The sequence below is a fragment of the Varanus komodoensis genome, unplaced genomic scaffold, assembly GCF_004798865.1.
Source record: "Varanus komodoensis strain SLA01 unplaced genomic scaffold, ASM479886v1 scaffold1, whole genome shotgun sequence".
Taxonomy (NCBI): Eukaryota; Metazoa; Chordata; class Lepidosauria; order Squamata; family Varanidae; genus Varanus; species Varanus komodoensis.
The window spans coordinates 58,634,292-58,661,049 of NW_025335268.1; the positions used below are offsets into that span (position 1 = coordinate 58,634,292).

The 26,758-nt window shown below is 37.5% G+C and overlaps 1 protein-coding gene across 3 annotated transcripts in view; it reads right to left on the reverse strand.

The window, feature by feature from the left end:
- LOC123021805 (sine oculis binding protein homolog) overlaps positions 1 to 26,758 on the reverse strand; it is a 168,458-nt gene that overhangs the window by 57,359 nt on the left and 84,341 nt on the right. For 2 of the 3 annotated variants that reach the window (XR_006414409.1, XM_044426925.1), the window contains exons 5-6: positions 19,172 to 19,255; positions 8,568 to 8,663 (exon numbers count right to left, since the gene is read on the reverse strand). Coding sequence is in view for 2 of the 3 variants with exons in the window: in XM_044426925.1 (XP_044282860.1) it covers positions 8,568 to 8,663; positions 19,172 to 19,255 (180 nt within the window). In the remaining variant the exon portion in view is untranslated. The remainder of the gene's footprint in view (positions 1 to 8,567; positions 8,664 to 19,171; positions 19,256 to 26,758) is intronic. The other variant, XM_044426938.1, reaches the window with a different exon arrangement.

Sequence of the window (26,758 nt, forward strand, 5' to 3'; positions counted from 1 at the left end):
AGACAGTGCGACATCTGTGGAAGACCTAATTTTGATACACTTGAAACTCTGTGACCTGGGAACCTTAACCTAAAGATGCTGGGGATCAAACCCTGCAAACCATTCACTCTACACCCATAAAATAGTGATACTAAATCACACTGAAGGCCTATCTAGTGCAGCATTCTGTTCCCACAGTGGCAAACCAAGTGCCATTGGAAAACAAGATTAGTAGAATAGCACTAATTACCCGTATTCAGAGGTATACTGGGCTGTTCTCCCAGTACTACAGATAACAAGTGTTTTCCTTCAACTCTGCCATGTTTTACAGGACATATTTACTTATTTTTGCCATACTTATGATTTTTATGAAAGAAAGTGATTTTGTTTTAGAAATTTCTGAAAGGAGTGTGTGTGTACATTCACAGTTATGACTGTTTTTCATGACCTTTATATGGAAAAATCCACAGCTAAGTCATATGCAGAGACTTAATATCTGAAGGAACCCTAATTTTTGTAATTTGAAGCACAGAGAGAACCAAGATGCAAAGGTAGTTGGAGGATGTCTTCAAAGGTGGGACTCTACTACACATCTTGAAAATTGGATTTAAGGGGGGTAATATCACGTGGAAAACTTACAGGAGAGATTCTGAATCCTTTGACCCACTCAGTTCCTGTCTCTAGCCACTTTTGTTCAGCAGGGATCTGAGCCTAGAAATGAACTACTGCAGGAAATGATAGAGGAAGGAGCTGTAAGGAGCAAAGAGGTGAGCAAAGGAAACATTCAGAATCTCTGCTACTTTTCCAGCTAGAATTGCTGCTCCATAGCCCACTTTACATATGTTTGGTAGTGACTTGTATTTGAAAGACACAGGATTACTACTGTTAAATGTAATTTCACAAAAATTGTGTGCACATGCAACAAATCAAGAGAGTTTCAAACAAACTCTCCAGACATTATGCCAATCTTTACTAACTCAAAAAAGGTATAGCAAGGAAGATTTTGTGGGGAGGTCCAACACTTCACCAATTTGTAAGTTTAACATTGGCTTATTAAGTCTTAAAATAGCAAAAAGAAGTTTTTATCTTTAAAACAAAATAAAAAGCTAGAAGTGAAATGGCCAGCATTATTGTGTTTTACAAGACATGCCCTACATCTAGAAACTGATCTACTCTTATGTGATAGATACACCATATGCGGTCATTAGCCAGTGATTTAAATATATGAAATGAAATATATGAAGTTAAAGCCACCGATTTTTCACTTTGCAATTGCTAAAGGACAGTTTTTAAAGTCCACGTACAGGTACTTCCACATCAGCCTTTCCCCCAGTACTGATATTCGTTCGTTCGTTCATTCATTCATTTGGTGAGAATCCAAATGATGTTTGACTTCTATAATTATATTCCTGTGTATTTCCTGTTGTCATCCCAGAATTTTTAAAGTGCTTGTCTGTGGCAGTTTAAAAAAAAATCTTTCAGAACAACTGCAGTGCGTGCCTTTTAGGTGTGAATTTACAAACACAGTGTTCTCACCTGGTGTAAAGAAATGGTAAGCAAAGTGTCCGATAGCAGTTTTCAACCCTGTCTGTTAACACTCCCTGCCCCTCGCCACTTCCCTTCCTCTGTTCTCTGGCGAAATGAACAAAGCCAGAGACATTAGCCAGAGAAGTGCTTGATGAAACTAACAAGCTAGGGAGAAAGGCTTGCCAGTTTCAATGCTTCCTCGTAATAAAAAACAAAAAGCAAAACAACAGCTATGCAACCAGAACTAGTGAACAGATGTGGTCTGGGGGTGGGGCAGTGGGGTAGATAGGATCTGTTTCTTGGATGTACAACAGCAGCAGACAAAAGGTATAGATGTTGTTGTTGTTGTTAGTCATAAAGTCGTGTCCAACCCATCGCAACAACATTCCTCCAGGCCTTCCTGTCCTCCACCATCCCCCGGAGTCCATTTAAGCTCACAAAATGGCAACCCACTCCAGTATCTTTGCCATGAAAACCACATGGACAGTACCAAAAGGCAAAGGCATCGATGGCTGTATCCAAAAAGAATTCCTTGGAAGATGGAGAGTAAGTGCCTGCTGCATCAGCACCACTTTGCTGTGGTTTCTAGTGTTGCCACACAGTTCCTAATCCAGCACTAGGTATCCTTCCAAGGTAGCAGTTTTTGCATTCAGATCTCTGTCTGGATCCGGTAGCATTTATGCAGGAGGGAGATAATGTAGTTCTTCTGACTGAATCTCCCTATCCAACAGTACACAGTTACTTCCTATTACTGGCTAGAGATTTTGGATACTTCTAGATGAAGCATTTATGGCACCATTACTCTGCCTTGTTCACAGCAGGGATTTTTTGTTTTTTTTTTGTTTGTTTTGTTTATTTTTTATTTTTGAGTGGAGGAAGGTCCAGACATCATTTTCTGCTCATAGCCCTCCTGCGTTTCTAACTGCTACTCCCCCACACCTCCTCCCTCCCTTAGTGCCGAAAATCCATTAAGGAGAGAAAAACATGGAACAGTTGCACAATACTTTCTACACTAAAAGCACTCTGTCTGGAATTACAATCTTGTAACTGCACTGTTGAAAATATTGTTGGTGCTGTTAGTTTTAACTGATCAATTTTAAGATAAGTAAGAAAGAACTGAGCAGGGATGAATTTATGGGCTTTGTAAGGGCACATCAAAATGTGTCTGTATGATGCAGACCAGTCCTCATATTGCAAAAATGATGGCATTTGTACACACATTTTAAGGCTTGTAATAGATAAGCCTGTTTATTACATGTAAAAATGTCTTTCCCTTGTGCCATTCTACTGATCTAAATTGCTTCCCAACCAAAGCTGCCATATATTCCCTTCTCTTCCCTCCCCCCAAATGCATCCCTAGCAGAGTTAATAGCAGCTTTTGGAAATTCATTTAGGCTATTAAAAAATAGTGAGGAAAAGGGGTTTAAACTCCTTTTCCCCAACACTGATGTGCCAGTCCAGCTCAGCCTTATACACAGAACTACTTTTAAATAAAACATGAAACATCGAGAAATACGATGGGCAATTACTCATATGACATGTATTTTCCCCCATAGAAATGTCACTGTAAATTAATCAAATCTGCATTTGTGTGCACGTGTGCACCCACATGTGCATATGCACACAGAAAGGCTCACACCTGTGCAGAGAATTTAAGGTGCTGGGGTGGTTAGATGAAGGAAGCTTGTGACCAGGGGAAAGCAAAGCCTATAAAGTGAACTAGCTATGAGAACAGTTCAGCAGGGAGATGGAACAGAAGAGGCTAAGATTATGTTCACTGGGGGCGGGGGAGGGCATATGAAAATAGAAGGATGCAACAGAAAGCAAGAAAATGAGCTACTGGAGCAAGCAATGATGTGTTTCATTACTGTGCCGCAGAAACAAATGTACAAATGAGTTTTAACCAATATGTTCTGCCATCTCTTGACACAAATTTTCATAACTTTAATACTTCTTCCATTTGATGTATGACACGCTTGATAAATAACCCAAATGATGCTGCTGCTGCTATTGTTGTTGTTGTTGTTGTTGTAAATGACAGATTTAAATGACAGACCCGCATAATTTACCAGGTCATCATGCAATAACTCGTTCAACCTTGCTGCCCCAAGACTTTTATAACAGGGATGGAAACTGAGGTATCATGATTCCAAAATGCACACATGCAGCCTCCCTCGTCATCAAGCTATATGCCCTCTTTACAAGATGTAGTACTCTAATAACGGCATAATGATGTCATGCCTTGATTTGTGTTTGATACTAGTTTTATTTCCAGGAACAAATAGATTAAAAGAATATCCAGTAATTGAACTTTAATTACTCAAATACCATCAGACTAACCTCAGAAGTTAAATTTAATGTTCTGGGTAGCAATTCTAAGCCAGATACTTTTTCTTTGTAGATTCACAATAAGGTGATCTTATAAGCATAAAGTCTATCTTATTTTAACATAGCATGAGCCAAATAGGTCTGCAATTCTGCAGGAAATCTGGGCTTCTTAGAAGAGAAAGTGTAGTCTTGTCACTAATCTTTTCATTTTGCCTACTTCTTTTCTTACAGTGTTTAATCCTGTTTCTTCTCTCTCCTAACAGCCAACACTGACATAACTGCCCTCTGTATACTTACTCCATTATGAATTTCCAAAGGACTGTGTCCTCTTTACCTGAAAACAAAGATCTTACCAAAATAATCTATATCTCTCAACAGAGAAAAAGAAAAACTAAAAATGACAACTTTTAGACTGAATTCTCAGCACTGGATCCATAATAGTCTATTGAGCTGCCAGACAAGCTACTAGACTGGCCTAATTTTTGCTATAAAATATTTGTTTTATGTACTAGTTCCCTATTTTTATCATGTGACAGCAACCACTAGGAAACCCAATTTTCCAAGTGACCGAATTCACTGGTAATTCACAAGGAAAATTCTGCTTCCTCACTGATTCAAGCCACTTAACCGCCAAGTTTAATATCTGGTTTCCTATGTTCTCTATGAAATGTTATAGTGCATAACACATTTTGGATTTACAGTGGGAAATCAATACTGTAAAGTAGTCTCATAACTGCATAGTGGAATTTCTTTGTGGCTGTTTTCACCAGCCAAAGCTGTAATTGTCATGGTTTTCCTAATAAATAGACTTGCCATATGCATGGTGGGGATTTATTCCACAGTAGCTTATTCTTCCCCCAATTTGTTATCTAGCTGTTTTTGTTTAAAGGTTGAGAAAGTTTGCCTAACATATGAAATTATATTCTGTTCAGAGAGGCAAACATTGCAGAGAAGCATATGGTTTATAACGGAGTAAGACTGTTTGGCTTAGAAATCTCTCCAAGCTTCTAGGAGTTAAAGCTTTTCAATGCATGTCTATGACCCAGGTTATTAACATTCTAACCGTGTACTCTTGTTCTTCTGGGAGCTCGCTAGCAAACAGCTTCCATCAGTGCTTGATCCCCTCGATCCATCCTGGCAGCACCCTCAGAGCAGAAGCATTTTCCAAACTAAAGAGACTGTACTTGCTGCAGCAATCCATACCGGAAAATGGCATCTGAACCCTAAAGCTAAGAAAGCACTTTTGAGCCTAAGCTTCCCATTTCCTCTGACAGGTTATTATAAAACTTACTCTGCATTGCACTAAAAGAACTCTAAGGATTTCCTGAGTCTCATAAGACTCAACAAGTTTCAATGTACCCTCCATTTAAAGACTTAAACTTTTTGCTCCTTTATAAAGGCATCCCCGTCTGTCTCTCACCATTAATAACTGGTTAAGCACTACCTCAGAAATACAGCCACTGCTGTTTTGTTTTTTTCCCATGTGTCCAAAAGAATAACAATGCAAAACTACAGGACAAGTTTACAGAAACATTGCCTTTCCTTTTCAATTTTAACAGCACATTAACTAAAATTATCTCCTCATAGTACCCAAAATACACACAGAAATAAAAGCATGTGTGGTATAATTTAAATATCCTACATATTTAGTAAATAACAATAACTTCTCTAGTCAAAATCTAGAGATCTTCATTCTGGCTATGGAACCAGAGGAATAAAATGAATTTGCATCCAAATGTACATTGGAATTCACATTTGAACATGGATGCCACTGACCCCCCCTCCACACTACATTCAGTCAGATGTGCATTTAAACATGCAACCAGTAATGCAGAAATACCCTTTTTAAGCATAACTAGAGATGGATCAGAGGAATATCATTCTGATCTCACCAAAGGCTAATAGAAGCAGCAATAGCAAAAACCTACGTATTTTCTCTGTCTTCATCTTACTCTCTCTGTCACTCACTCACCCACATGTGTATGTGTGTGCGCATGCGTACACACACTGATTGCAAAACACAGTCTTTCCAAATCTTTCTTTTTATCTATAAAAAATAAAAAATAATACAATGACAAATACTTTTAATAATGATTTCTTTAACCATTTATTATGCTATTCTTTCTAATAATGTTTGCCTCTTGGGATGGCTGACTCACTGGCTTATTGTATTTCAAGACACAGGTATTAATAAATACAGATAAGTGATGACTTTAAAAGCCTGCCTTTACATCCTGCTTGCCTGTTGGCTCTTTTCATGCACTCCTTTGTAATACATGCTTCCTTTCAAAGGCAGCATAGGATAAGTTAGGGTTGCGGCCTCAGCCATGGCTGAAGTAACATCATTCTAACATGAAAAGAAAATGAATGCTTGTGCCGGCCTAATTTGTACAGTTCTGTAAACAATCTGAACATGGCTTGACTCTCAATGAAATCAAACTGGACTCTTCCACTGATTTAAATGTGGGCTGGTCTAGACACCCACATCTACCTTGCATAGTTTGTTTAAATCTGTGAAACTATGCAAAATAGTAATCTGGAGTGAGTATGCACCAATTACCTGGTACAGAATAATTTGACAAATGTATCAACATGAAGTGACTTCTGACACTACATTCTGTATTCATCACAATACTTAAAACAATTCCCTTGAATATATAAAAGCATTTCACTAGCCTTGTTATTGTTCACAGACAGTTCTGTGAATATCTGTGGTTACCACTCAATCACTACAACATCTAAAATTTAACTGTATTTGAAAACAACCATATCAAATTCACAATGTAAAGCTTTCCTTGGACCTGACATTATTGCAGGACTGCAAATACCAAATGTGTTTCAATAGAAGCAGCTCAGATTTTCAGGCACCATGTTTGGATTTTTAAGTGCTATGACCAAGGGTGTGAATGGCTAAAACTAGATTCCTAATATTGGAAGTTAATAGTTTCTGAGCAAATTACATTGAAAATCCACTTTAATTAAATATTTCTACATTCACCAACAGGAGGAAGCAGGGAGGAATACAGGAGCTGTATGGTGGACATAATACTATTGAAAGAACAATAAAGTGAGGGCACTGTTGAAGGATAGTGGTGTGACTACTATGCTTCTAACCTGAGAGTAGAAGCCTTTGTACCACAGCAGACTCCGTATTGACTAGTTTCAGGTTTAGGGAAAATCTCAGAGTCATAGAACTAACTCTTAAGAAGCTAATACTGCCATGCTTGAAACTAGCCCTAGTGTGTCCAATGGGTCTTACCCTAACAAGTACACTTAAATGTTCCTGATATAAAATTCAGCCATATATTCACTGAGTGGAGCTAGGCAAGCCCTTTTTTAGCTTTGTCCACCACTTGTAATAATGAGGATAATAAAACTGGGATTCTTTACAAGGTTGCTGTCAAAATTACAACAATATATATCAAGTGGTTTGGGCACTTAGGAAGAGATGGCATGGTTACTAGGGATTAATTTGTCATACCCTGATGTCTCCGTCCTTCTGGTGCTAGGCCAGGCACAGCTCAGCATGATCAGAATGTATTGAACTTCATTTTTGAACAACTACCATTACCACAAGATCTCATGGATTAAGAGGAAAATTGTGGCTTCCTTATCCTTATGGAACTGCATCTAATAATGTCAGGGAAATGCCCCCTTTTCTCCCCCTCTCTTTCTTAACTTACTATAAAACAAAACTGTGTTCTCTAATGCAACTATTTTCTCAATCTGCCCAGATAGTGCCACTGATACAAATGGAAATATTTCCTATTTTACTTAAATACTATGGAGAAGAAACAAAACATAAGGGGAGCAGTGGCCATGTTCTCATCAGGACCTTAAATCTTCCTTTAAATAAATAACAATTCATTTTCTGTTCACTTTACGCAAGAGGAGAGAAAATATTAGAGCTTGAAGCACTCACTTTACATACTAATCAAAACCATTAGGATCCAAAAGTTTGCTGAATAAAAAATATAATAGCCATTTCTATTTGCTGTTAATTTTGCCTAGCTGCAAATGCTAAAATGAACAGCAAATTATCCTTGCCTTGGAAGAGATATCTGTTCACAGCTGATATAATCTCCTATGGCTTGTAAACATTCCACACACCTTGTTTATGCTTTGCTGGCTTTCACTTGTTCCCCACCAAAGAGAACAAGAGAAAGTATCTCACAGTATTTTTCAGTATATTAAAGGAATAGTTGGACTCTAAAGGGAGCACTCCATGTCAGTGCTGTTCTTTGTATGTATGTGTTTAGTGTTGTCTGAAAATAACAAAACCACTAAAATATAAAAAGGGAGAGGTGGGGGATTGAACTTGATTCTGTCATTATAAGTATCATTTTCTCCCTTTCTCTTTCATCCATGTGCTTTACTCACTGAAGAAGTTCCAGTGGGATACTTTCTATGACTGGCTGCAATACTAAGCAAACTCACCGGGGAATAAGCTCCATTTAACTCAGCGGTACTTCTGAGTAAACATACATAGGATTGTGCTAAAATCCTATAACAAGGCCATTTGGATTCTATAAAGAATTATAGAAGATTTGCAAGCAAGTTGAGAGCTCAGAATTGTTCGATTATATCAGAGTTAGCATTTGCAACTGGTACAGGTTATTTTTTAAAGCTGTAATATTTCATAATCGTATGTAATCATGAACAAAAGCTTTTCAAAACTGTTTTCACTGTGCTAAAGTAACAATCTAGACTTGTTGTAAGTATGTTATTCTTACAAGTAGTTCGCAGTTATTCTTGAAGGCAAGTCTTGGAGTTTCCTTAGCATAGTGCTGCTGGGGAAAATTTTCAGCATGTCCATCTTCATCTCTAGCCTGAAGGGAAATATAATGGCCTATTTAGGGACTTATAAATAATGGAAGAAAAAATACGCTAAATGCATAACAGCTCAGATCATTAAAACAAACGGGAATTCCAAAATACAACAATATTAAGAAGTTTCCTTTAATACGCAGTACACTTTTTAGATACTATGAGTGCTCTTTACACCATTTTTAAAAATCATGCAAATAGATTCTGGTGTAAGAGTTAAAAACAACAAAGAACAAGCCCCAAATGAAGCATTTCAGTTGGCTGTTTTCAGTGTGGAACAGTGCAATCCTGGGCATGCCTGTTCAAAAGTAAGTCCCATTAAATTCAGTGGTGTTTACTCCCAAGTAAGGGTGCATAGGATTGGAGATTTAGGGTTTAAGTTTACTTTGCTGCATTTAGAGGACTGTATTACATATATGCTGCAGGTTTTTTTTTAACCTTTAAAATGTTCAACCAATAATCTGCCACTTTTTAAGAAACAAGGTCATTCTCTTAAAACCGGTTTTCATATTCATGATTTACACATTAACACTATTAAATGGATTTCCTCTTAATTCTTTAAGTAAAGATCTGAACCAAGTGGTCATTAAGTGAGGGCAATCAAATATGTAGAAAATATTTAATTTAAGAAAATGCATTAAAAGTTATGGGTCATTTTGATCTACAGTGTTAATTAAGGAAGCTGAAGTTTAAATGGAGACATTAATGCAATCCATTAAGAACTATACCGCTCGCATGCAGCATTTTCTTTCTAATCTACAACATATTCTGGTTTAGAATTAAAGCAAAGGGAGAAGTAGGTGAAAGGAGGAGTGTCGGCAGCATGCTCATTACACCATTCATTTGGATGACACTTGCACTCTCTTCCACTCTCATCTCATCTAATCCCTGACTGTGCGCTCTCCTTCTCTCCCGGCCTCCTGAAATTCACAGCTGAGCTGTCCCCCTCACATATGGCTTGCATATAATTGTGCATATTCCATTTTACACTGCATTAAAATGATGAGCCTCTGGCTTCAGGCCAGCTTATTTAAATAAGACCCAGTGAACTTGTGGTGGTGGGGGGAGAGGAAGAGGCAGACGGGAAATATATACAGCAAGCTGCAGGTAGTTCTGTCTCCTGTTTGTAACATTATGTCTATATCTGTTCTAAAATGGGGAATGGAAAATGTCCTGATGTGAAATACAGCTGAAAAGTGTATGTGGAAATAAAATCTGCATTTAAGAACCTAAGTGCATAGACATGTCCCTTCCTTAATGCATGTCTATTTCATATGTCACATCACAGAGGTTTAATTCTTGCTAGTCTTTTCATTGGTAAGATATATCTGCACACTGTCCATTTTGTGTCTTGTTTCTTGCTTTCAGAAAAGTTGCCTCTCCTTAACTGTAGAAGCAAAAGAAACAGAAGCTGGAGGTCATAATTTTGCCAAGGGGACTGAAGTTTGACAAATTGCACAGTTTGTAAGCCACCCAGCTCAACATAGCTCACATACAAATTTTATCCTTCCTCACCCAACTCACAAACAAACACCACCAAATGACCTGTTTCTGTGATCCCAGGAAAGCAGCAAAAAGGGAAGGTTAACTGAGATTAATCGAAGTGTTGGGGAAGTCAATGTAATGAATCCTACCAGTAGTAAAGAACTTTAACTGTTTACTTTGTGGCCTAGGATAGTACCAAGAGGGAAACACAGCTTTCTCATATCTATACATGTATGTTACCATTCCTTTTCTATAAATCTTACAGGACTAAATTATATGAGATAGGCAGATCCATAATGTTTCCTCCCATTTTAAAAAAAATAGAATGCAAACTTGGAAGGCTGAAACTCAGGACAGAGGGTCAGAAGAGAGGGCCTGCTTATGTCCAGTGTTAAATATGATATTTTGGCCTAATTCACTTGACAGTTTATAAAGGCAAGGGCAGTTCACAGTGCAGGCAAGAAACCAGAGACCATCAGAAAGCAAATAACAACTGGCAGGATCCAAGCACTAAAGATTGCTCCCAGGTAATTTGCTCCAACAGATTCTAGAGCCTGCCCTAAATCTGCCTCCCCTTTCTTAAGAAAAAGAAGACCTCATAAAGAAGTGGCATCCCGGCCTACAGGCTTGTTTCCTCATGGAACTTTTGCAGACTTTGCCAACTTGGTAGCCACCAGATGTGTTGGACTAAACTCCTGTAACCTCCAGCCATCATCATCGATGTTCATGATGTGCGTATGATGGGAGCTGCACTGCAGCACTTCTGGAGGGCACCCACTTCAGGAAGGGCATTCTGTTGGCATCCTTGACGAGCAAGTGTCAGGGAAAGCGCAATTTTGTTTAAAGTATGTGGCAGTTCTGTGAGAGGCTTGGACACACTATTTTCAGGTGACCCATGCAAAGGGGTCCAGATAATATAGCCTGATCTAGTATCAATCCCTGCAATTTATTCATGGATGGGATCCTTGTCTGGCTTTCTTGAGGACTTAGCTACAAGACCATAGCATACTCCCTAAACCATCTAGCACCTTCCCAGGGACAGTGCCCAAGTATTTGCTTAAGTCTAGGTAATTTTAGAATCTCTTCCTTCCTGCTATTTGCCTGTTCAAAATAATTCTGCCCTCCCCAATATGCATAATGAGTAGGAGAGCAATTCTGAAAGGACAAATACATCATGTATAATAATTTAATCAATTCTCTGCTACAAGACAGTCACTAGTGCAAAAGGCTTTTAAAAGGGATTTCATAAGTGTGGCTCACTCGAAATTCTCCCACATGTTGAAATATTGTGTAGGACAGAGGGACATGCTGCAGGGATGCAGGAGCTAGCCAATGGCAGAAATACTTCCCCACTGTGGATGTGTTTGGACAGCACAGGAAAGAGGTGCACATGTACAACAACATATGGTTGCATATTTATAGAGCTCTTTCATACACAAATGGATACCGGCCAATCTGGGTCTCTCTTTTATAGAGGAAAGTCATGAGTCCCTTTCTCACAATGTCTAAATGGTATATGGCAGGGAAGCATTTTTGTGTCCCCATCAGGTTTGATGGTCATGCATGACATAATGGTGCATGCAGCTAATATATGTAATCCCACAGCCTTCCTCACATTTACTTGCAATATGTCATTGGGTTCATGTGAGCTACCTTAAAATTGTGAAGGTAAAGTCTACTCACTTCTAGTTACCATGGCTGTAATAAATATCCTGGTCCAGTAGCAATGTATGCCAAGTCCATCCAAACACAGATCCAGATATGAGAAATTCATCATATAGAACAAACTAAGACAACTTCAGGGGGTCTGGTGCCACAGGTGCCATTGCAAAGGCAAATAAAAGAAAAGCAAAATGGTACTTACAACTGCTATGGAGTGGCAAAAGGACCAAATTAGTTTACAAACAATGTCATTATGATCCTTTCTATGTTGCACAGCAGCTCAAGATGCCATTTGGTTACACTTTCGTTCTTTTCAGGGGTGGCAACCAATAACAACTGATGGGGTCCACCATGTTTTTGTCAGAGTCACCATTTTACTTTTCCTACAATGCCTCAAGTTATACAACAATTGAAGGACTGCGGGGAAAACAATTGTGGGAAACCAAAATTGTGGCTGCAGTGTGCAGCCATTAGTGCCCTGGGCTCCACTGGGTTGTAGGATGCCCAAAAGCTGCCCACAAATGTTGATGCTGCCCTGATCAAAGCTGGTGGCTGTTGATGTGTATGCAGATTTCCACTCCACAGGACAGTCTTGACTTCTCAATTTCCCAAGTATTGCATTAACAATACATGTTTGCTCACAGAGTAATGCAAACTTACTCACAAAATGCACTAACAATGGAAGCTTACTCAGAAAGTTGGAATGAGAAGCAATAGGACTGAATTGGCACAGCACATTTCTGCATTAGATTAGCTAAAAAGATTGAAATGAACTAATCCGCCTGCAATGGCCTAAGCATGGGTGATACCTTGGGATCATACAGAATTTATCTATCTTGTTTATATAGCTGGAGACATGCAAACAAGTGTTCTGAAGCTAAAGCTTTTCTAGACCACCAGCCAAGGACAAAACCCAGTACCCATCCCTAAGTTCTAGTTAAATTGCATCAATCTGACAAAAATCAAAACTATGGAACAAACATCCCATGGTGCAAGCATGGCCACTGAATCATGGGTGGGCAGGAATACTCTCTCAGCCCAAATACAAAATGCATGGGAGTCAGACATGCATGCCAAGTCCATTCAAACACAGTCAATATCACCACAGCACGCAAAGGGTCCTACGAGACCTGATGCCTAGCTGCTTTCTTGAATCTTCTGGGTGCAAGACTAAGCTAAGTGGATATTAGAGTAATTTTCAAGCTGTTAAAATTATCTATCTGCACAAAGCAGAATTAGTTAATAAAGGGGTGGTTGTACCATATACAAGTATTTTTACTTACTCATTGCTCCAGTGAAAAATAGTGGGTAAACTTCCCTATTTCAACAGTCAGTCCTACTGACTCCAGGAGTAAATTCTTCAAAGGAATCATGACTAGGATTATGCCGTAAGAGCTTAATACTTTTGAGTCTCTTCAAATGAAATCTCATGCCTTACTAACAAGTTAAAACTTAACAGATCAGTGGGTCCAGACAGTATCTTATCCAAGTTTTCTTAAAGAACTAAAATGTGGCACTGCTTACCTTCTAAAAAATATTATCCCTATTGTCCCCCAGAACTTGTCCCCAAGATGGGATGGGATGGGCTTCCATATACAAGGGCTGGATAGTGGGCATTTAAGGGCCAGGTAACTTAATGTCTGCAAACAGCTGGGACATACAGGCAACAAAACCCACCCTGACAATCCTTGGCTTATTGTTGGGGTTGTCAGGACCTTATCCCTTTTTTTCAGAGAAAAAGTGAGCTCTGATTTCCCAGCTAGTGAAAATCCCTCCAGAGTGCCTAAGTGGCACATTCAAGGGGGGCTGCCACTGGTCCATCACCCCTTTCAAAAATGTGCCCAGGTTGCTGACGGGGACGGGGCGTTATGCTCACCTGACTCCAGTCCTCCGTCGGCTTCACTGGCTTCCCATTGAAGCCCAGGCCCAATTCAAGGTGTTGATTATGACCTATAAAGCCCTAAACGGCTTGGGTCCTGGCTATCTGAACGAGCACTTACGTCCGTATATGCCCGACCGCCCTTTGAGATCTGCGGGAGAGTCCCTTCTCCGGGAACCCTCCATGAAAGAAATTAGGAGAGTAAGTACTCGGAGGAGGGCCTTCTCTGCGGTGGCGCCCAACCTATGGAATTCACTCCCCAAAGAGGTCCGCCTGGCACCGTCGTTATTGGTTTTTCGGCGCCAGGTAAAGACCTTTTTATTTAAACATCATTTTAATTGTTAAAATATATGATCTGGCCAGGGCAACTTTCTTCTTCCTTCTCTTTTCTCCTCCTATGTTATTTATTTACTTATTTTATACTGATAATTTTAATTTTATATTATTATGTTCGTAACTCAGTGTATTTTTTGTATTTTTGTATTTAATGGTAATTTATTATGTTCTATTGTATTTCAATGTATTTTATTGTGTTGTAAGCCGCCCCAAGGCTTCGGCAAGGGGCGGCATAGAAATGTAATAATAATAATAATAATAATAATAATAATAATAATGATAATGATAATAATAATAATAATATACCCTGAATGAGCACCAGTTCCTGAGTTCCCTCCCACTCTTTCCCTTCCCCTAGGAATTTTGAATCTTTGTAATCTACTCTGAGAGCCTTTTTGGCTGAAAAACAAACTTAAAATACTGTAAATAAACAGAAATAAATAAATTTTTAAAAATATCAGAAATAAATAAAATACCATTTTTCTAAGCATTTTCCTTGTATAATTATAGACAGAATATTAAAAGAATATATAGTTGGGGATATATGCACCTATACCGGTATTATGTACCCAGCCACTCCATTTCATATTTTGATGAACAGTCAAACTTAGAGCAGTATAATGGAGTTATACTGTTTAGTTAAATTGTTTTATTGTGAAAAATGAGATATTGCCAGTATTTCATAGTTTATTATTTTTATTAGTAATGATTACATTTATACCACACTTTTGCAAGGAATCCAAAGTAGTCTACATGGTCCCCCTCCTTTCCACTGAACCCTCAGAACAAACCTATGAGGCACGTTAGGCTGACAGTCAATGACTCACCCAAAGCTTCAGAGGCAAGAGGAGATAGAATCTGGGTCTCCAACTTCCACTTCAGCACTCTAATAATTGTGTCACAGTGGCTCACCTCTTACACTGCAGAAAATGCTTTCTATTAATAAGTTAATAGTCCAAACCAGCCATCCACTGCAGTAATATCTTGTGATCTCCCTCTGCATCATAAATGATATTAGGTTCTTAATTTTTTTAAAGCATTCTAATACTGAGTTAAGTCTCATGCTTCCTGGGTGAAAATGTCTGTTTGCTAGAGAACATTATCTACATTATCTATTTCCAAAAACAAAATCATAGCATGGTAGTTTGTACAATGTATAGGATCAGGTTTTATAACCTGATTCCTATATAATGTTCTCTGAAATCCTTGGAATGTTTTACTCTAAAAGTTATATTCGGACCCATAATATAAGTGCATTAAATGAATATTTCTGCTGCAACTATCAACTTTGAAAAGTTAAATAATCTTCTAGGGGAGCAGATATTATTAGGTTTCAAAATTAGCATCCTACTGAGATAGATCAAGGAATTTCACATAATGTTTCATAGCTGCGGTTTCTTTTGATCTGACTACAGTTGCAAAACATAACAATGCTTTCACCAAGAAAACAATACTTTTTGTTTGAACTTCATGGAGCTTCCTTTGATGGCAGAAGGTGGAAAACAGAGATGGTATATAAGCAGCAAGATGTGCAGAAAATGCATGTTTGTTTGGCTCCCTTTTACCCCAGTTCTTCTGCTTTCTTTGGAAAAACTGATGATAGTAAAAGAGTAATTCCCATTCATTCTGTATCTTCTATCCAAAATATAACAGTATATTTAATTACAGGAGGGTATGTTATAGCTTTACTGTATATTACAGATCTTGTCCTAGGCTCTTATTTTAAATACGTTTACTATGAAACAGAGCTTGACTTGGATGGAGCTGAGATATTTGTAACTGAAGAATTCTGCATGTAATGTATTTTGCTAGAGTAAACATCTTCAAAGACCAGCAATTAGTTATCAATTGATTAAATAGTTCATTAAACCAGTCTTGTGTGCTCAAGATCAGAGTTTGAGTGGGGTACTGCCCAGGAGTCTAAATAAAGCACAGAAGGGCATTTCTCATGTTCAGGCTGCTGAGCTAACTGGCCTAAAGGTTCTGAGTTAAAAAGCCAGGAGTGTTCAGGTAAGGAATCAAATCACAGACAGCAATGAAGTCAGATCAGCAGGCCGTTTACATCCAGCAGCTCACCACAGGAATGAGATTCAATATTAGTGTAAAAGAGACAGACAGTTTTACAAGCATTTTTCTTCTTCCTTTGGGCTTGCTTTTTACATTAGAAATTCAAATCAGTCTCTGTGAAAGTTAAAGTTCAACAGCACTCCTGCAATTTCACTATTAGGACAAAACACTGAAGGGCAATGCAAGGCCCATGGGCTGCTTGTGGTCCCCTTCTTTTTTGCCCCCGTCATCAGTGAATTGCTATTATTGCACCACTGAATTGCTGCTGGATGTTGGCAGCATGCAGCGGTGCAAAAACGTCACCCTTACCCTTTAAAACATGGCATACAAGCAGTGAACCGCTTGGTTTAACCTAAAATCATGCTCCCCCAGGACTTCTGGGAGCGTGATTTTGCATCCAAACAGAGGTTTTCCACATGAAAATACAGGTTTGGAATTGCTGCTGGAATTTGGCAGCAATTGCAAGAGAGAAGAATTCTTGGGTTTTAGGAAGCAGAAATTAACCTCTGGACCCTCAGATGCACCCATCTAAGAAAGAACTCCAGTGTGTACAGCTATGGGAAAATGTAAGGGAAACCTGTCAACATGGTTCATTTCTGGAAGTATGAATACAGCCACTTTCACAGACAAATCTACTCTCAGAAGACAACTGCAGGTATTCTGACCTGCCAAGCTAGATAATCTTAGCGGAGGTTGGAAATGGAGAATTCTGATAGGTCTCTGCATAGATTCCCTTGTCACTTTCTGTGCTGTCTGCTGGTGCCCAACCTTCTTCTATGTACAGCTCTTGACCTTGTTATGCCCTGCAGTGACCATCATTTCCTTTCTCACTTTACCTTTTTGTTTTGTGGAGCAGTGTTGGCCTCTTTGCTCCATTCAGTTATGACACTGAGGGCCAGACTAGACATACCTTGTGTTTATTATGCAGGCCTTTCTGTCTGTCTGTCTGTCTGTCTGTCTGTCTCTTTCCTTCTTTCTTTTTAAGAAAATAGAATCAGCTGTCAAGAGCTGATAATTAATGGGATCAAAGGAGCCATGTTAAAGATATGAACCCTTGTCTTGCCTTCTGTGATGCTGAAGCAAATGTATCCTTTGATGCTCGTATTTATACCGGTGTGTGGGATCTCCCATTGGTGTCAATGGGCCCAAGAAGTAAGCTAGACTCATGTATTTTCCCCCTGATTTATTTTTCTTTAACAAACAGCCAACAAAGAGATAGATGGAGAATGTGCCTTGCCAGGGGGATGCTTTCATCCTTTGTCCCAGCATCAGATCTGATTACAAATGCCCGATCCTGGAGTAATTATTTCCAATGGGAAGAAAGCTCTCATGAGCACCTCTGAAATTGCTCCTCTCATTGGAAATAGGAGGGGGTAGGTATTTTAAAAATAGAATAGGTTAGGAATTGTGGTGTGCATTAAATAATTGAGAAACACTGTAATAGTATGAAATGGATGGGATTACATTTGGTGCCTTCCAATTTCTTAATCATGTGATAAAAAAATATGGCATCAGGGCCAATGTTTTGCATTTCATAGTTAGACAAAATAATCTGTTTAATAGAAAGACAAGAGGAAACAAAATGAATGTCTTAGCATTTGTATTTGGTATTTTATTTTGTAGTTCTCTGTATATGTAACAAATCCTGGTGTTCAAGTTTTATTTAATGTTGGTTTTATTTGAGAAATTCACATTTCTTTCAGACATTTGTCATCATAGAATGTAACTGTAATAAAGTCCACTGTTGGACTATATTCTGAGGTGGGAAGTCATTGTAAGAAATATGAATAACCAATTTATTCAAGAAATGAAAACAAAGATGGCTTTGAAATGGCCATTAGAAAATCTCTTTAAATTATCTAGTTGTTTAAATGTACATAAATGTGAGCTTGTGTATGTGGAGCAGCTCTGCATTTTCTGTGTGTCACTGTTTAAACGACAAAGCCAATTTAGAACTCAGAGTAAATAGTGATGCAGCTAATTATCTACCAATAATCCTTCTGCCTCAAAAAGTTACTGCATTTTCCTGGCAAGCCTGCAGGGAAGAGGTGGTTCTTTGCTGGGCTTTAAGGATAAATCTTCAGGCATCACTGGAAAAATGTGCTATCAGATTTCATAACTAATAAATTGTGTTCCCCTCTCTCATTGCATTGGCAATGTGTTCAAGTACCAAAATCATGATAGAAATTGTTTTGTTTTTACTTTTCATATATGAGGATTTGTGTCTTGCTTGTTTTCCAGTAAAAAATACATAGCACATTTTTAATGTAAAAATCTTTTACATTAGTTAGGTTACATTATTGAAAATAATATGGGGAGGGGGGATCTGACCTGAAGATCTTTTCAAACTTTTTCAGCCATTATGTTCCAACTTCACATAAGTGGTGTTGAAAATAAAACCATGAAATCAACACAGGCAAACATTTGCAGGGACTTCATGTTTGTCATACTCAGATTCAGTTTGGTAATTGTTCTGTTCTCATTACTAACCTGGGAATTGAGGACTACATCTTCACAACAATTGAGCTTGTTAATTACACCACAAGACCTTAATCTGATAGCTATTAACAATCCAAAAATGGTGAAGTCTGAAACACTGTATCCCCTTCCAAGGGCAATAATGGCAGAACTCAACTCCACAACTTTTGGTCTCTTAAATACTCAATTTTAGAGCTGTTACTTCTTCCTTTCTTTAAATATAACATTAATTGCTAAGGTCAGTCATTTCTCATTCAAAATAATGTATTAGTACTTGCATGAAACATTCATTTACACAGGTATTAATTGCTACACGGAAGAAGTATTCATATGTACGAGGAAAGAACAATGAATATAGCTTATGTGGAACAGCAAAATTTCTTACTCAATGTAAGAACTTGTAATAGAGAAAGTGCTGAATTGGTACCAACACTAATAACTGCACTGAAACACTTCAGTAAATATTCCTTCTTGAAATGTAAAGAGAAGCATTTTCTAGTATGGTTCATATTCTGTGGTTTGGCAATGTCTTGAGCACACAAACCTTACAGTAAAGCATTAGAAATAATATTAACTAAAATAATGGATACTAAGGCTTCTGACCTTTTCGGAGAAATAAACAGGGAGCTTCTTGAAAGATATGAATCTCCAATTCATGCAATTCTTTATAATATCAATATTCTTTTCCTATAATTTTAAAATTATTATATATGATTATAAAGTGAAACATGGTAATATTTTAATGAAAAGAGAATTTTACAGAACAAAAAGTGAATGCAATATATGGCATCGTTTCTTATTATTCAGATTGGTTTCATCTATGTAAAACATAGGCAATAAAAATATAGCCAGCCATTACTACCATCACTTTCTTTGTTTTCATTTCTTATTATGATAGAAAAATGTTTCCCCTCTTCTTGCTGGAGAAAAGCAAACTTTACTCTCAAGTCATTTTACTGTTTCTGTTAACAGAGTTGTCATCTAACATCAGTATTAATATTACATTGCATTTATATCTTGCCTTAGTTCAATTCCACATAGAAAGAATGGGAGGCAAATTCATTTAGTTCACAATTTAATGTGAACTTACCTACATTTGCCCTTTTAAACCACTTTGTGAACCAAATCTCAGTTATCCTTCAAAATTTGCAGTCCCCAAATTTGTCAATGAAGTTCTCCAGTCAAGAAATATATATAAAATGCATATTTTGCTGAAAATTAACATTCAGAAATGTCTTGTATTAATATAATTGCTTGTAAAATGTATCCAATAGGGAAAATGTATACAAATATGCTTGCATTGGGAAATATGCACAAAATTGCTTATGACTTTTCATGAAAACTTTAACAGAATACACAGGACTGCAGAAATTCTTAAATTTTGAGACAAACTGAATTTCAGATTGGAAAAGGGGGAAATGATAGAAATCAAACTGGTAGATTTCTCCATTCCTAGAAAAGATATCCAACTGGCCTATTAGTCACTGGCGATCCTCCAGGTGAAAAGGATCTTCGTAACAACAGCCACCAATACAAGGAGGGTGGTGATTTATCATTGGTTACAATTAGTTGGAGCTTATTAATCAAATACATCCCTGTCACAGATCCAACTGAATTTGGTTTCTTGTAGTCATGGTCCTATGAAGCCACTAATATTTGAACTAGCTAAACTGTCTCATACAAAATTATTCCATTTGATTTTAGGCATTGTTTAATTACTCCCATAGTCTTTTATAGACCAGGCATTAAGGTACCGTGCAATAAACTCACACCCACTCAGAAGCAACTCATTGTATTTGCCACAATTAGAGGAAACCACATAGATTGATACGAAAGAAATCAATAAGTCTTAACATTTCTTTTCTTAAAAAATCAATCATTATTTTTAAGCCTTAAGTAAGTCCAAGAAAAAGAAAAGGAATAACAAGATCTGAGCATAAATCTTGCCCTAAATCTGTAATTCTTAGAGGCTATTTCCTGGCAATAAATGCTAAATTGTAAATATAGCTCTGTGTGCATGTCAAAAAGACAGGCAGAAATATATAGCAACTCATTTTCAGTCTCTTCCTCAGGTCATTAAAAATAAGGGAAAAAATCACACAAACTGCTTTTCTCTTTTTTTTTCTTCTCTCTTATAGGGTTTTGCTCACAGGACATCAAACTTTCTTAATTATATTTGGCAAAGTATTCATTTTAAAGTATTTAAAGTATGTTTCTGAAAAACTGCATTCTCCACCAGTATAATTTTGTCTGTTACATTTTCTGGGAATGATGAGTAAGTGTAATAAAGGAAGGATAGGTATGGTAGTTAAGGAAGACAAAAGCAGTATCAGATGAAACTATTAGTAATTGAAACAAATTAACTGCAAATAAGTGTAATAGGACTGGGATCAGACATGCCATGCCTGCTGCTCCAGTACATACTTAGAGAAGAAACTAGCAAGGCAACCAACCAATGTATTAAAAAAAAACACCTTGTGTTAAAATAAATTTCTTCTTGGAGGCTGGGGTCACTTTGAGTGAAGTGAAAGTATTCACCTGCCAACATCTTTGTTCCTAGTGAACACTTCTGTGCCTCCTGTTGTGGGCTGACAAATGGGTGGAGGCAGCTTACGTCGCTTAGAAAAGCAGCAGAGGGCAGTATGGGAAGTTGAGAAGGCAGCAGGGAGTCAGGTGGGGCTTTTTTGGGCATCATGGTAGGTTTCTGAATAGCCATGTTTCTGTGGCAGAGATCCTGTGATGGTACCAACAATACTTCCTTATAAACCAAAGGCCATTCATTCATAAAGTAGCCATAAGATGAAGACAGACGGATAATACATCACAACGACCATCCCCAGTCCTCCAAAAAACCTGTTTTGGGCCACTTTATTCTTTAGTGTTTAATTTAAAAAAAAAAAACAGGAATTATATGTAAGGTAGCTCTCTTTTCTCATTTTCTCTGCTTTCAATAGATCTAACAGAATCCAACACATTAATCAGCATCCCAAAGACTTGGTTGCAAGCTTAAAAGAACAGAACATTCTTTGGGGGGGAATAAAGTGATGCCTAGCAAAATTTGTCCACAAAAGCTCAAATATTTGTCACAATGGCAAAGAACTGTTGGTTTTGTGTACAGATCATGCTTATGTGATACAAAGCAAGAGAGTTCTACTGTGAAAAAGTCAGCATATACAATGGAGCTTTGATACTGTGAAATTTTCTACACAAGTATTATGGTATTTATTAATTGGATTACTGTATTTTATTGTATGTGTTCTTATTATGTGTTTAATATTAATTATGTTATTTTTGGTTTTGTAAACCACCAAATAAATAAATAAATCATGTGCTTGCAATTCCCCACAGAGTTGTGTACAAGCTCTTCAGACATTGTCATTGTGCTCCAGTTTTTGTATGTTTGTTTGCAGAGCACTTTTCCTGTTTTTCCTAGAAAATGGGGTATTAAAACTTTCAGGAAATGGCACTGTTTCTTCATGTGTACTTTTGCTGTTCCACTATAGCATAGCTCCACCTAAATGTTACGCAACAGAAAAGCAGGAAACTAAAACTAAAGGAAACAAAAAGCTACTTCATTTAGAACCCTCTGATTGACAAAGAGATACTTTCATTCATGTCAAGATGGGGTCACAAGAAAAGCCTGAGGATAACCTGGGGTCAGGAGTGAAGAGCCTCAAAGCAACTTTTGTAGCGAGAGGACCACTCTGCATAATCTGTGAATGTTAATCCAGCAGTTTAGAAAGGGCGTGATCCCTCCCACACATAAGTAGCATTGGAGAGCCCTCTCATATAGCTCCAAAGGGCTGCAGAGGAAAGGTTTGCTAAGAGGCTTCTGGGTTTAGGGTTTCCTAAATAATTGAAGGGTTTCCTATGAGGTCTGCCCAAAGCTACTGGAAAAGCCTCACTGATTCCCTCTGTCTAGCTGTGGTCCTTTTCTTGACAATATCCACCAAGCAACCGAGTTTTAACTTTTTGTGTAATTAATTTCTAAACAATATGGTTTGTTCCTTTTTATTGTGGGTTATTGATTTTTAATTTGAAAACAAAGTCATAACTAGAACAAAGTAGAAAAAAGGTAAAAAACCTGCAATTTTCTTACATAAAACTTAAGTTAATGTATTACAATGAAGCCATATAAACCCCTATATATTTTATATGTATGAAGACATACTAGTATTTTTAACATAATTATGCATATGCTTCAACAAAGTGACCCCAAATACACATTTATTTGTCCATTTGTGAATTGTAACTAAAAACCACCTATTCAAAAGTCCAAAGTTTGGTTAGACCCTCCATTAATTTTATTACTTCAAGTGGTTGCTGATGCTTCCATTGTTGTAACATTCGTTCTTTAGCTGTCAAAAGGACAAAGAGGATCCATTTATAAGGACCTTACGTTGAATTCCCAGTACTGGGTGGATCGTGACTATTCATAAATACTAACGACCGTTCCTTCAGAAAATATATCTGAACTATTACCTCCTCCCAAAAGAAAGCAGTTATTATGCACTGCCAAAACATATGAGCAAGAAAAGCTTTAGCTGTATTGAATCTTCAACAATTAGCTAATTTTATTAGGCCCTTGTTGAAAACAATATGGTGTCCAATATCCACAAAGCATCAGTTGTTGCTGAATTAAACATAGCTTGTTACTCCTTCTGAAAGAGATGCCAACAGACTATACACTGATTGGACAAAAGAGGATGACTTAATTCATTATTCCATTCTCACCTGAGACTCAGTGCATCATATTTATTTACTAATAATACATATTTATAAACATGAGTTTTGAACTGCTGTACTATTCACACATGTTCAGCACTCCCAGTAACAAACCAAGTTCTAAAGCCGTGAAAACAGCAGGACTGAACCTTGATTCTAACAAATGTTTCAGTTGCATATATTGCCATTCATTCATATGTAACATGCAAGACATGGAATGGCGAGAAGTTTTCACTGGGAAGTATAAGCTGATTTAAAATGGTAAAAATCAGCCTTTCTCTCCATGTCTGCTAGACAAACGTTTCTCCACAAGGTTAATTTTGCATGCAAACGTGATCAAACTTCAACTGACAGGAAAGTAGGTGCCACACCTCTCTTACTGCCATAACTGTGGGAGGCACCTTATCTGTTTTGGTGTGCCAAGAACCCCATGCAGTCCATTTGGGATGATGATCTTAACAGGCAGATTCCAAAGCTGATCAGACAGAAAGTCTGATCTGAGCAGAAAATACCAAAATATTGTACAAGTCAACAGGTAAGACCAATAACTTATTGTTTGGAGTTTTTTAATTCCTATGATGATCCATTCTGCCATGTATATCTTTGAAAAGGATATAGTTTTTCATTATTGATTTGCCTCACTGATCTTTCTTTCTAATGCAGATGCAGTGCTCCTATGGTTTTTAGTTTCCTCTACCTTCATTTATAGCATTTCAGTACTGTCATTTGACAAGATACCAATTTCGTATATAATTAATATGTTCATGTGAAAAATACCAAGGCATTTGAGTAGGCAACAAACTAAACATGAGTCAGCTGTGCAATCCATTGGCTAGACTAGTGTAAGTGAAGGTTGCATTAGCAGAAGCACAGTGTCATGATTATGAGAAGTAATAGTATTTTATGAGAAGTAACAGCATTTTGATCTACTTTGCTCAGGTGTCAGCTGGAATTCTGGGTCCAGTTCTGAACACTGAATTTTAAGAATACTGACAAACAGGACTAGGACCAGAAGAAAATGATGATCACAATGAGAGATATGGACACCAACTCCCACGGAGAAATTTGGAAACGTTATAATTAAGAGATGATATGATAGCCATCTTCAGATATTGCTTTCTTTTTTTTCCAAAGCATAAGTCCAAACCAACAAGCTCAAATTATCAGATCAAGGGTCTATACTACTCATTAGGAAGAGCTGTGTGCGCTCTTCACCAGTGGCACAGACTGCCACAAAAGGTGGATTTTCATTCATGAGAAGTATTTAAATAGAGAGCTCTACTATGAGTAATAGTGGTTTCTCTGCATCAACAGGGGATTTGATTAGATGATATTTCAGGTTCCTTCCAATTCTATGATATAAACACATTTTTTTTAAAGGCAAAGACTTGGAGAGTAGCCCAAAGTTGTCAGAATGCAGGGAATCCAGTATGCTTCTCAAACAATTCACAGTGGCTTGTCTTCTAAGCATGTCTGTTGATTTAATCAATATAGTTCAAATTATAATTCTGTTCTGACTCAATCCACTTTTTAAGTTAATGTTCTAGTTCTTTGCATTATGGAAGCTTTATTGGTGAGTTTATTCCATAAGTATCAGTTCACAAATAATAGTACCCAGTCTGATTTATTAAATCTTATTAATGCCATTTAAAATAATATGCATATTGTGGCCAAATATTTTACATTAAGACTTAATCTCCCAATGACTGTTTAACTAGTACTAATGTGCCTATAACATCATACATAATTACTGACTTTTCTTACTCTTCTTATTCTTAGTTTGTTGAGATTGCTATTCTTTGGCATATTTTTCCCTTGCACATCTTTTCAAATGTTTGCACATCTTTTCAAATGTTAACACCACTTGGCCCCTTCTTATTTCTTTTTTTGAAAAACTTTTATCTAAATTATCAAATATCAGTGTTACTAATATTTTCTTTAACTATTTCTACACTGGTTTTCAGTATAAATATTTCTAGGTCTGCTTAAAAATTCAATGCATCCAAGAAAGTCAATAATAAAGCAATGATAAAGGAAGAGACAGCAGGATAGTATAAGTAAAATTCATAGTTTTTAAAAGCAAGGCCAATAAAAATGTCTTTGTTTGGTTCCTAAAACACTTTCTGACACCAGGTGAGTTCTCCTGGAGGAAGAAAGCATCCAGAAGCAGGATGTCACCGAAATAATTTTTACTTCCTTATTTTGCATGGAGGGCACACTTGAAGAATGACATCTAATGATGTTTTCATGCTGGAGAAGTTGAACTTCAATGTACCTGATCCCAATGACTTTTAGGGTTTTAAAGGCAACTACTAGAACTTGAATTGTGCCTAAAAATAGACTGGGAGCCAGTACAGGTATTGGTGAGATATGACCCCATTATTTAATTTTTAATTTAAAACATTTAAACGTTTTTTCACAAATCTCTCAAGAAGGCTTAAAAAAGGTAAAGGTTTCCCCTTGATGTTAAGTCCAGTCATGCCTGACTCTAGGGGGCTATGCTCATCTCCGTTTCCTAGTCGAGGGAGCCAGCGTTTGTCCGCAGACAGTCTCCGTGGTCATGTGGCTGGCATGACTAAACACCGAAGTGCACAGACTGCTGTTACCTGCCCACTGAAGTGGTACCTTTTTATCTACTTGCATTTGCATGCTTTCGAACTGCAAGGTTGGCAGGAGCTGGGATGGAGCAACGGGAACTCACTCCATTGTGCAGATTCGAACCGGCAACCTTTTGATCAACCAGCCCAGCAACACAGCAGTTTAAACCACTGTGCCACCTGCATCCCTTATCAAGAAGGCTTACAGAGTATAAAATCAAAACAATAAAAATACAATCCATAATATAATTATATTTACATAGCAATAAATAGATCATGATAAATACGATCATGACTAACAGGATAACATTAAACCAATAATAAAAAAGAGAATAAATCACACTCATGAAAAAATAACAATAGATAATATAATAAAGTAAATAAAATAAAATAAAATGCAACTGTTAAGTTTAAAAATCTAAAAAAAAATTAATTCTTAAAATGGCATTTAAATAAAAAGGTTTTAACCTGGCACCGAAAAGAATATAGGCTCAGCATCAGGCTGAGAGCGCATTCCACAGTCTGGGCGCCACCGCAGAGAAGGCCCTACTCCCGTCCCGAGGCTATATAGCAAGGGGACGGCATATAAAAACTTTAAATAAATAAATAAAAATAAATACTCCAAGTAGATGTCCTTTTTACCTCCTTCAAGGAGGGTTTCCGGAGCAGGGCCTCTCCCACAGATCTTAAGAGGCGTGCGGGCATGTAAGGAGACATTCCATTATCTAGTCTCCACTGACAGCCTAGCAGCTACGCTCTAAAACAACTGCAGTTTCCAAAAAGTCTTCAGAAGTAGCTTATTGTACTCTGCTCAAATGTAGACTACCTCTGAGTTTGTCAGCATAGAATTAACACTCTGCCAGAGGCG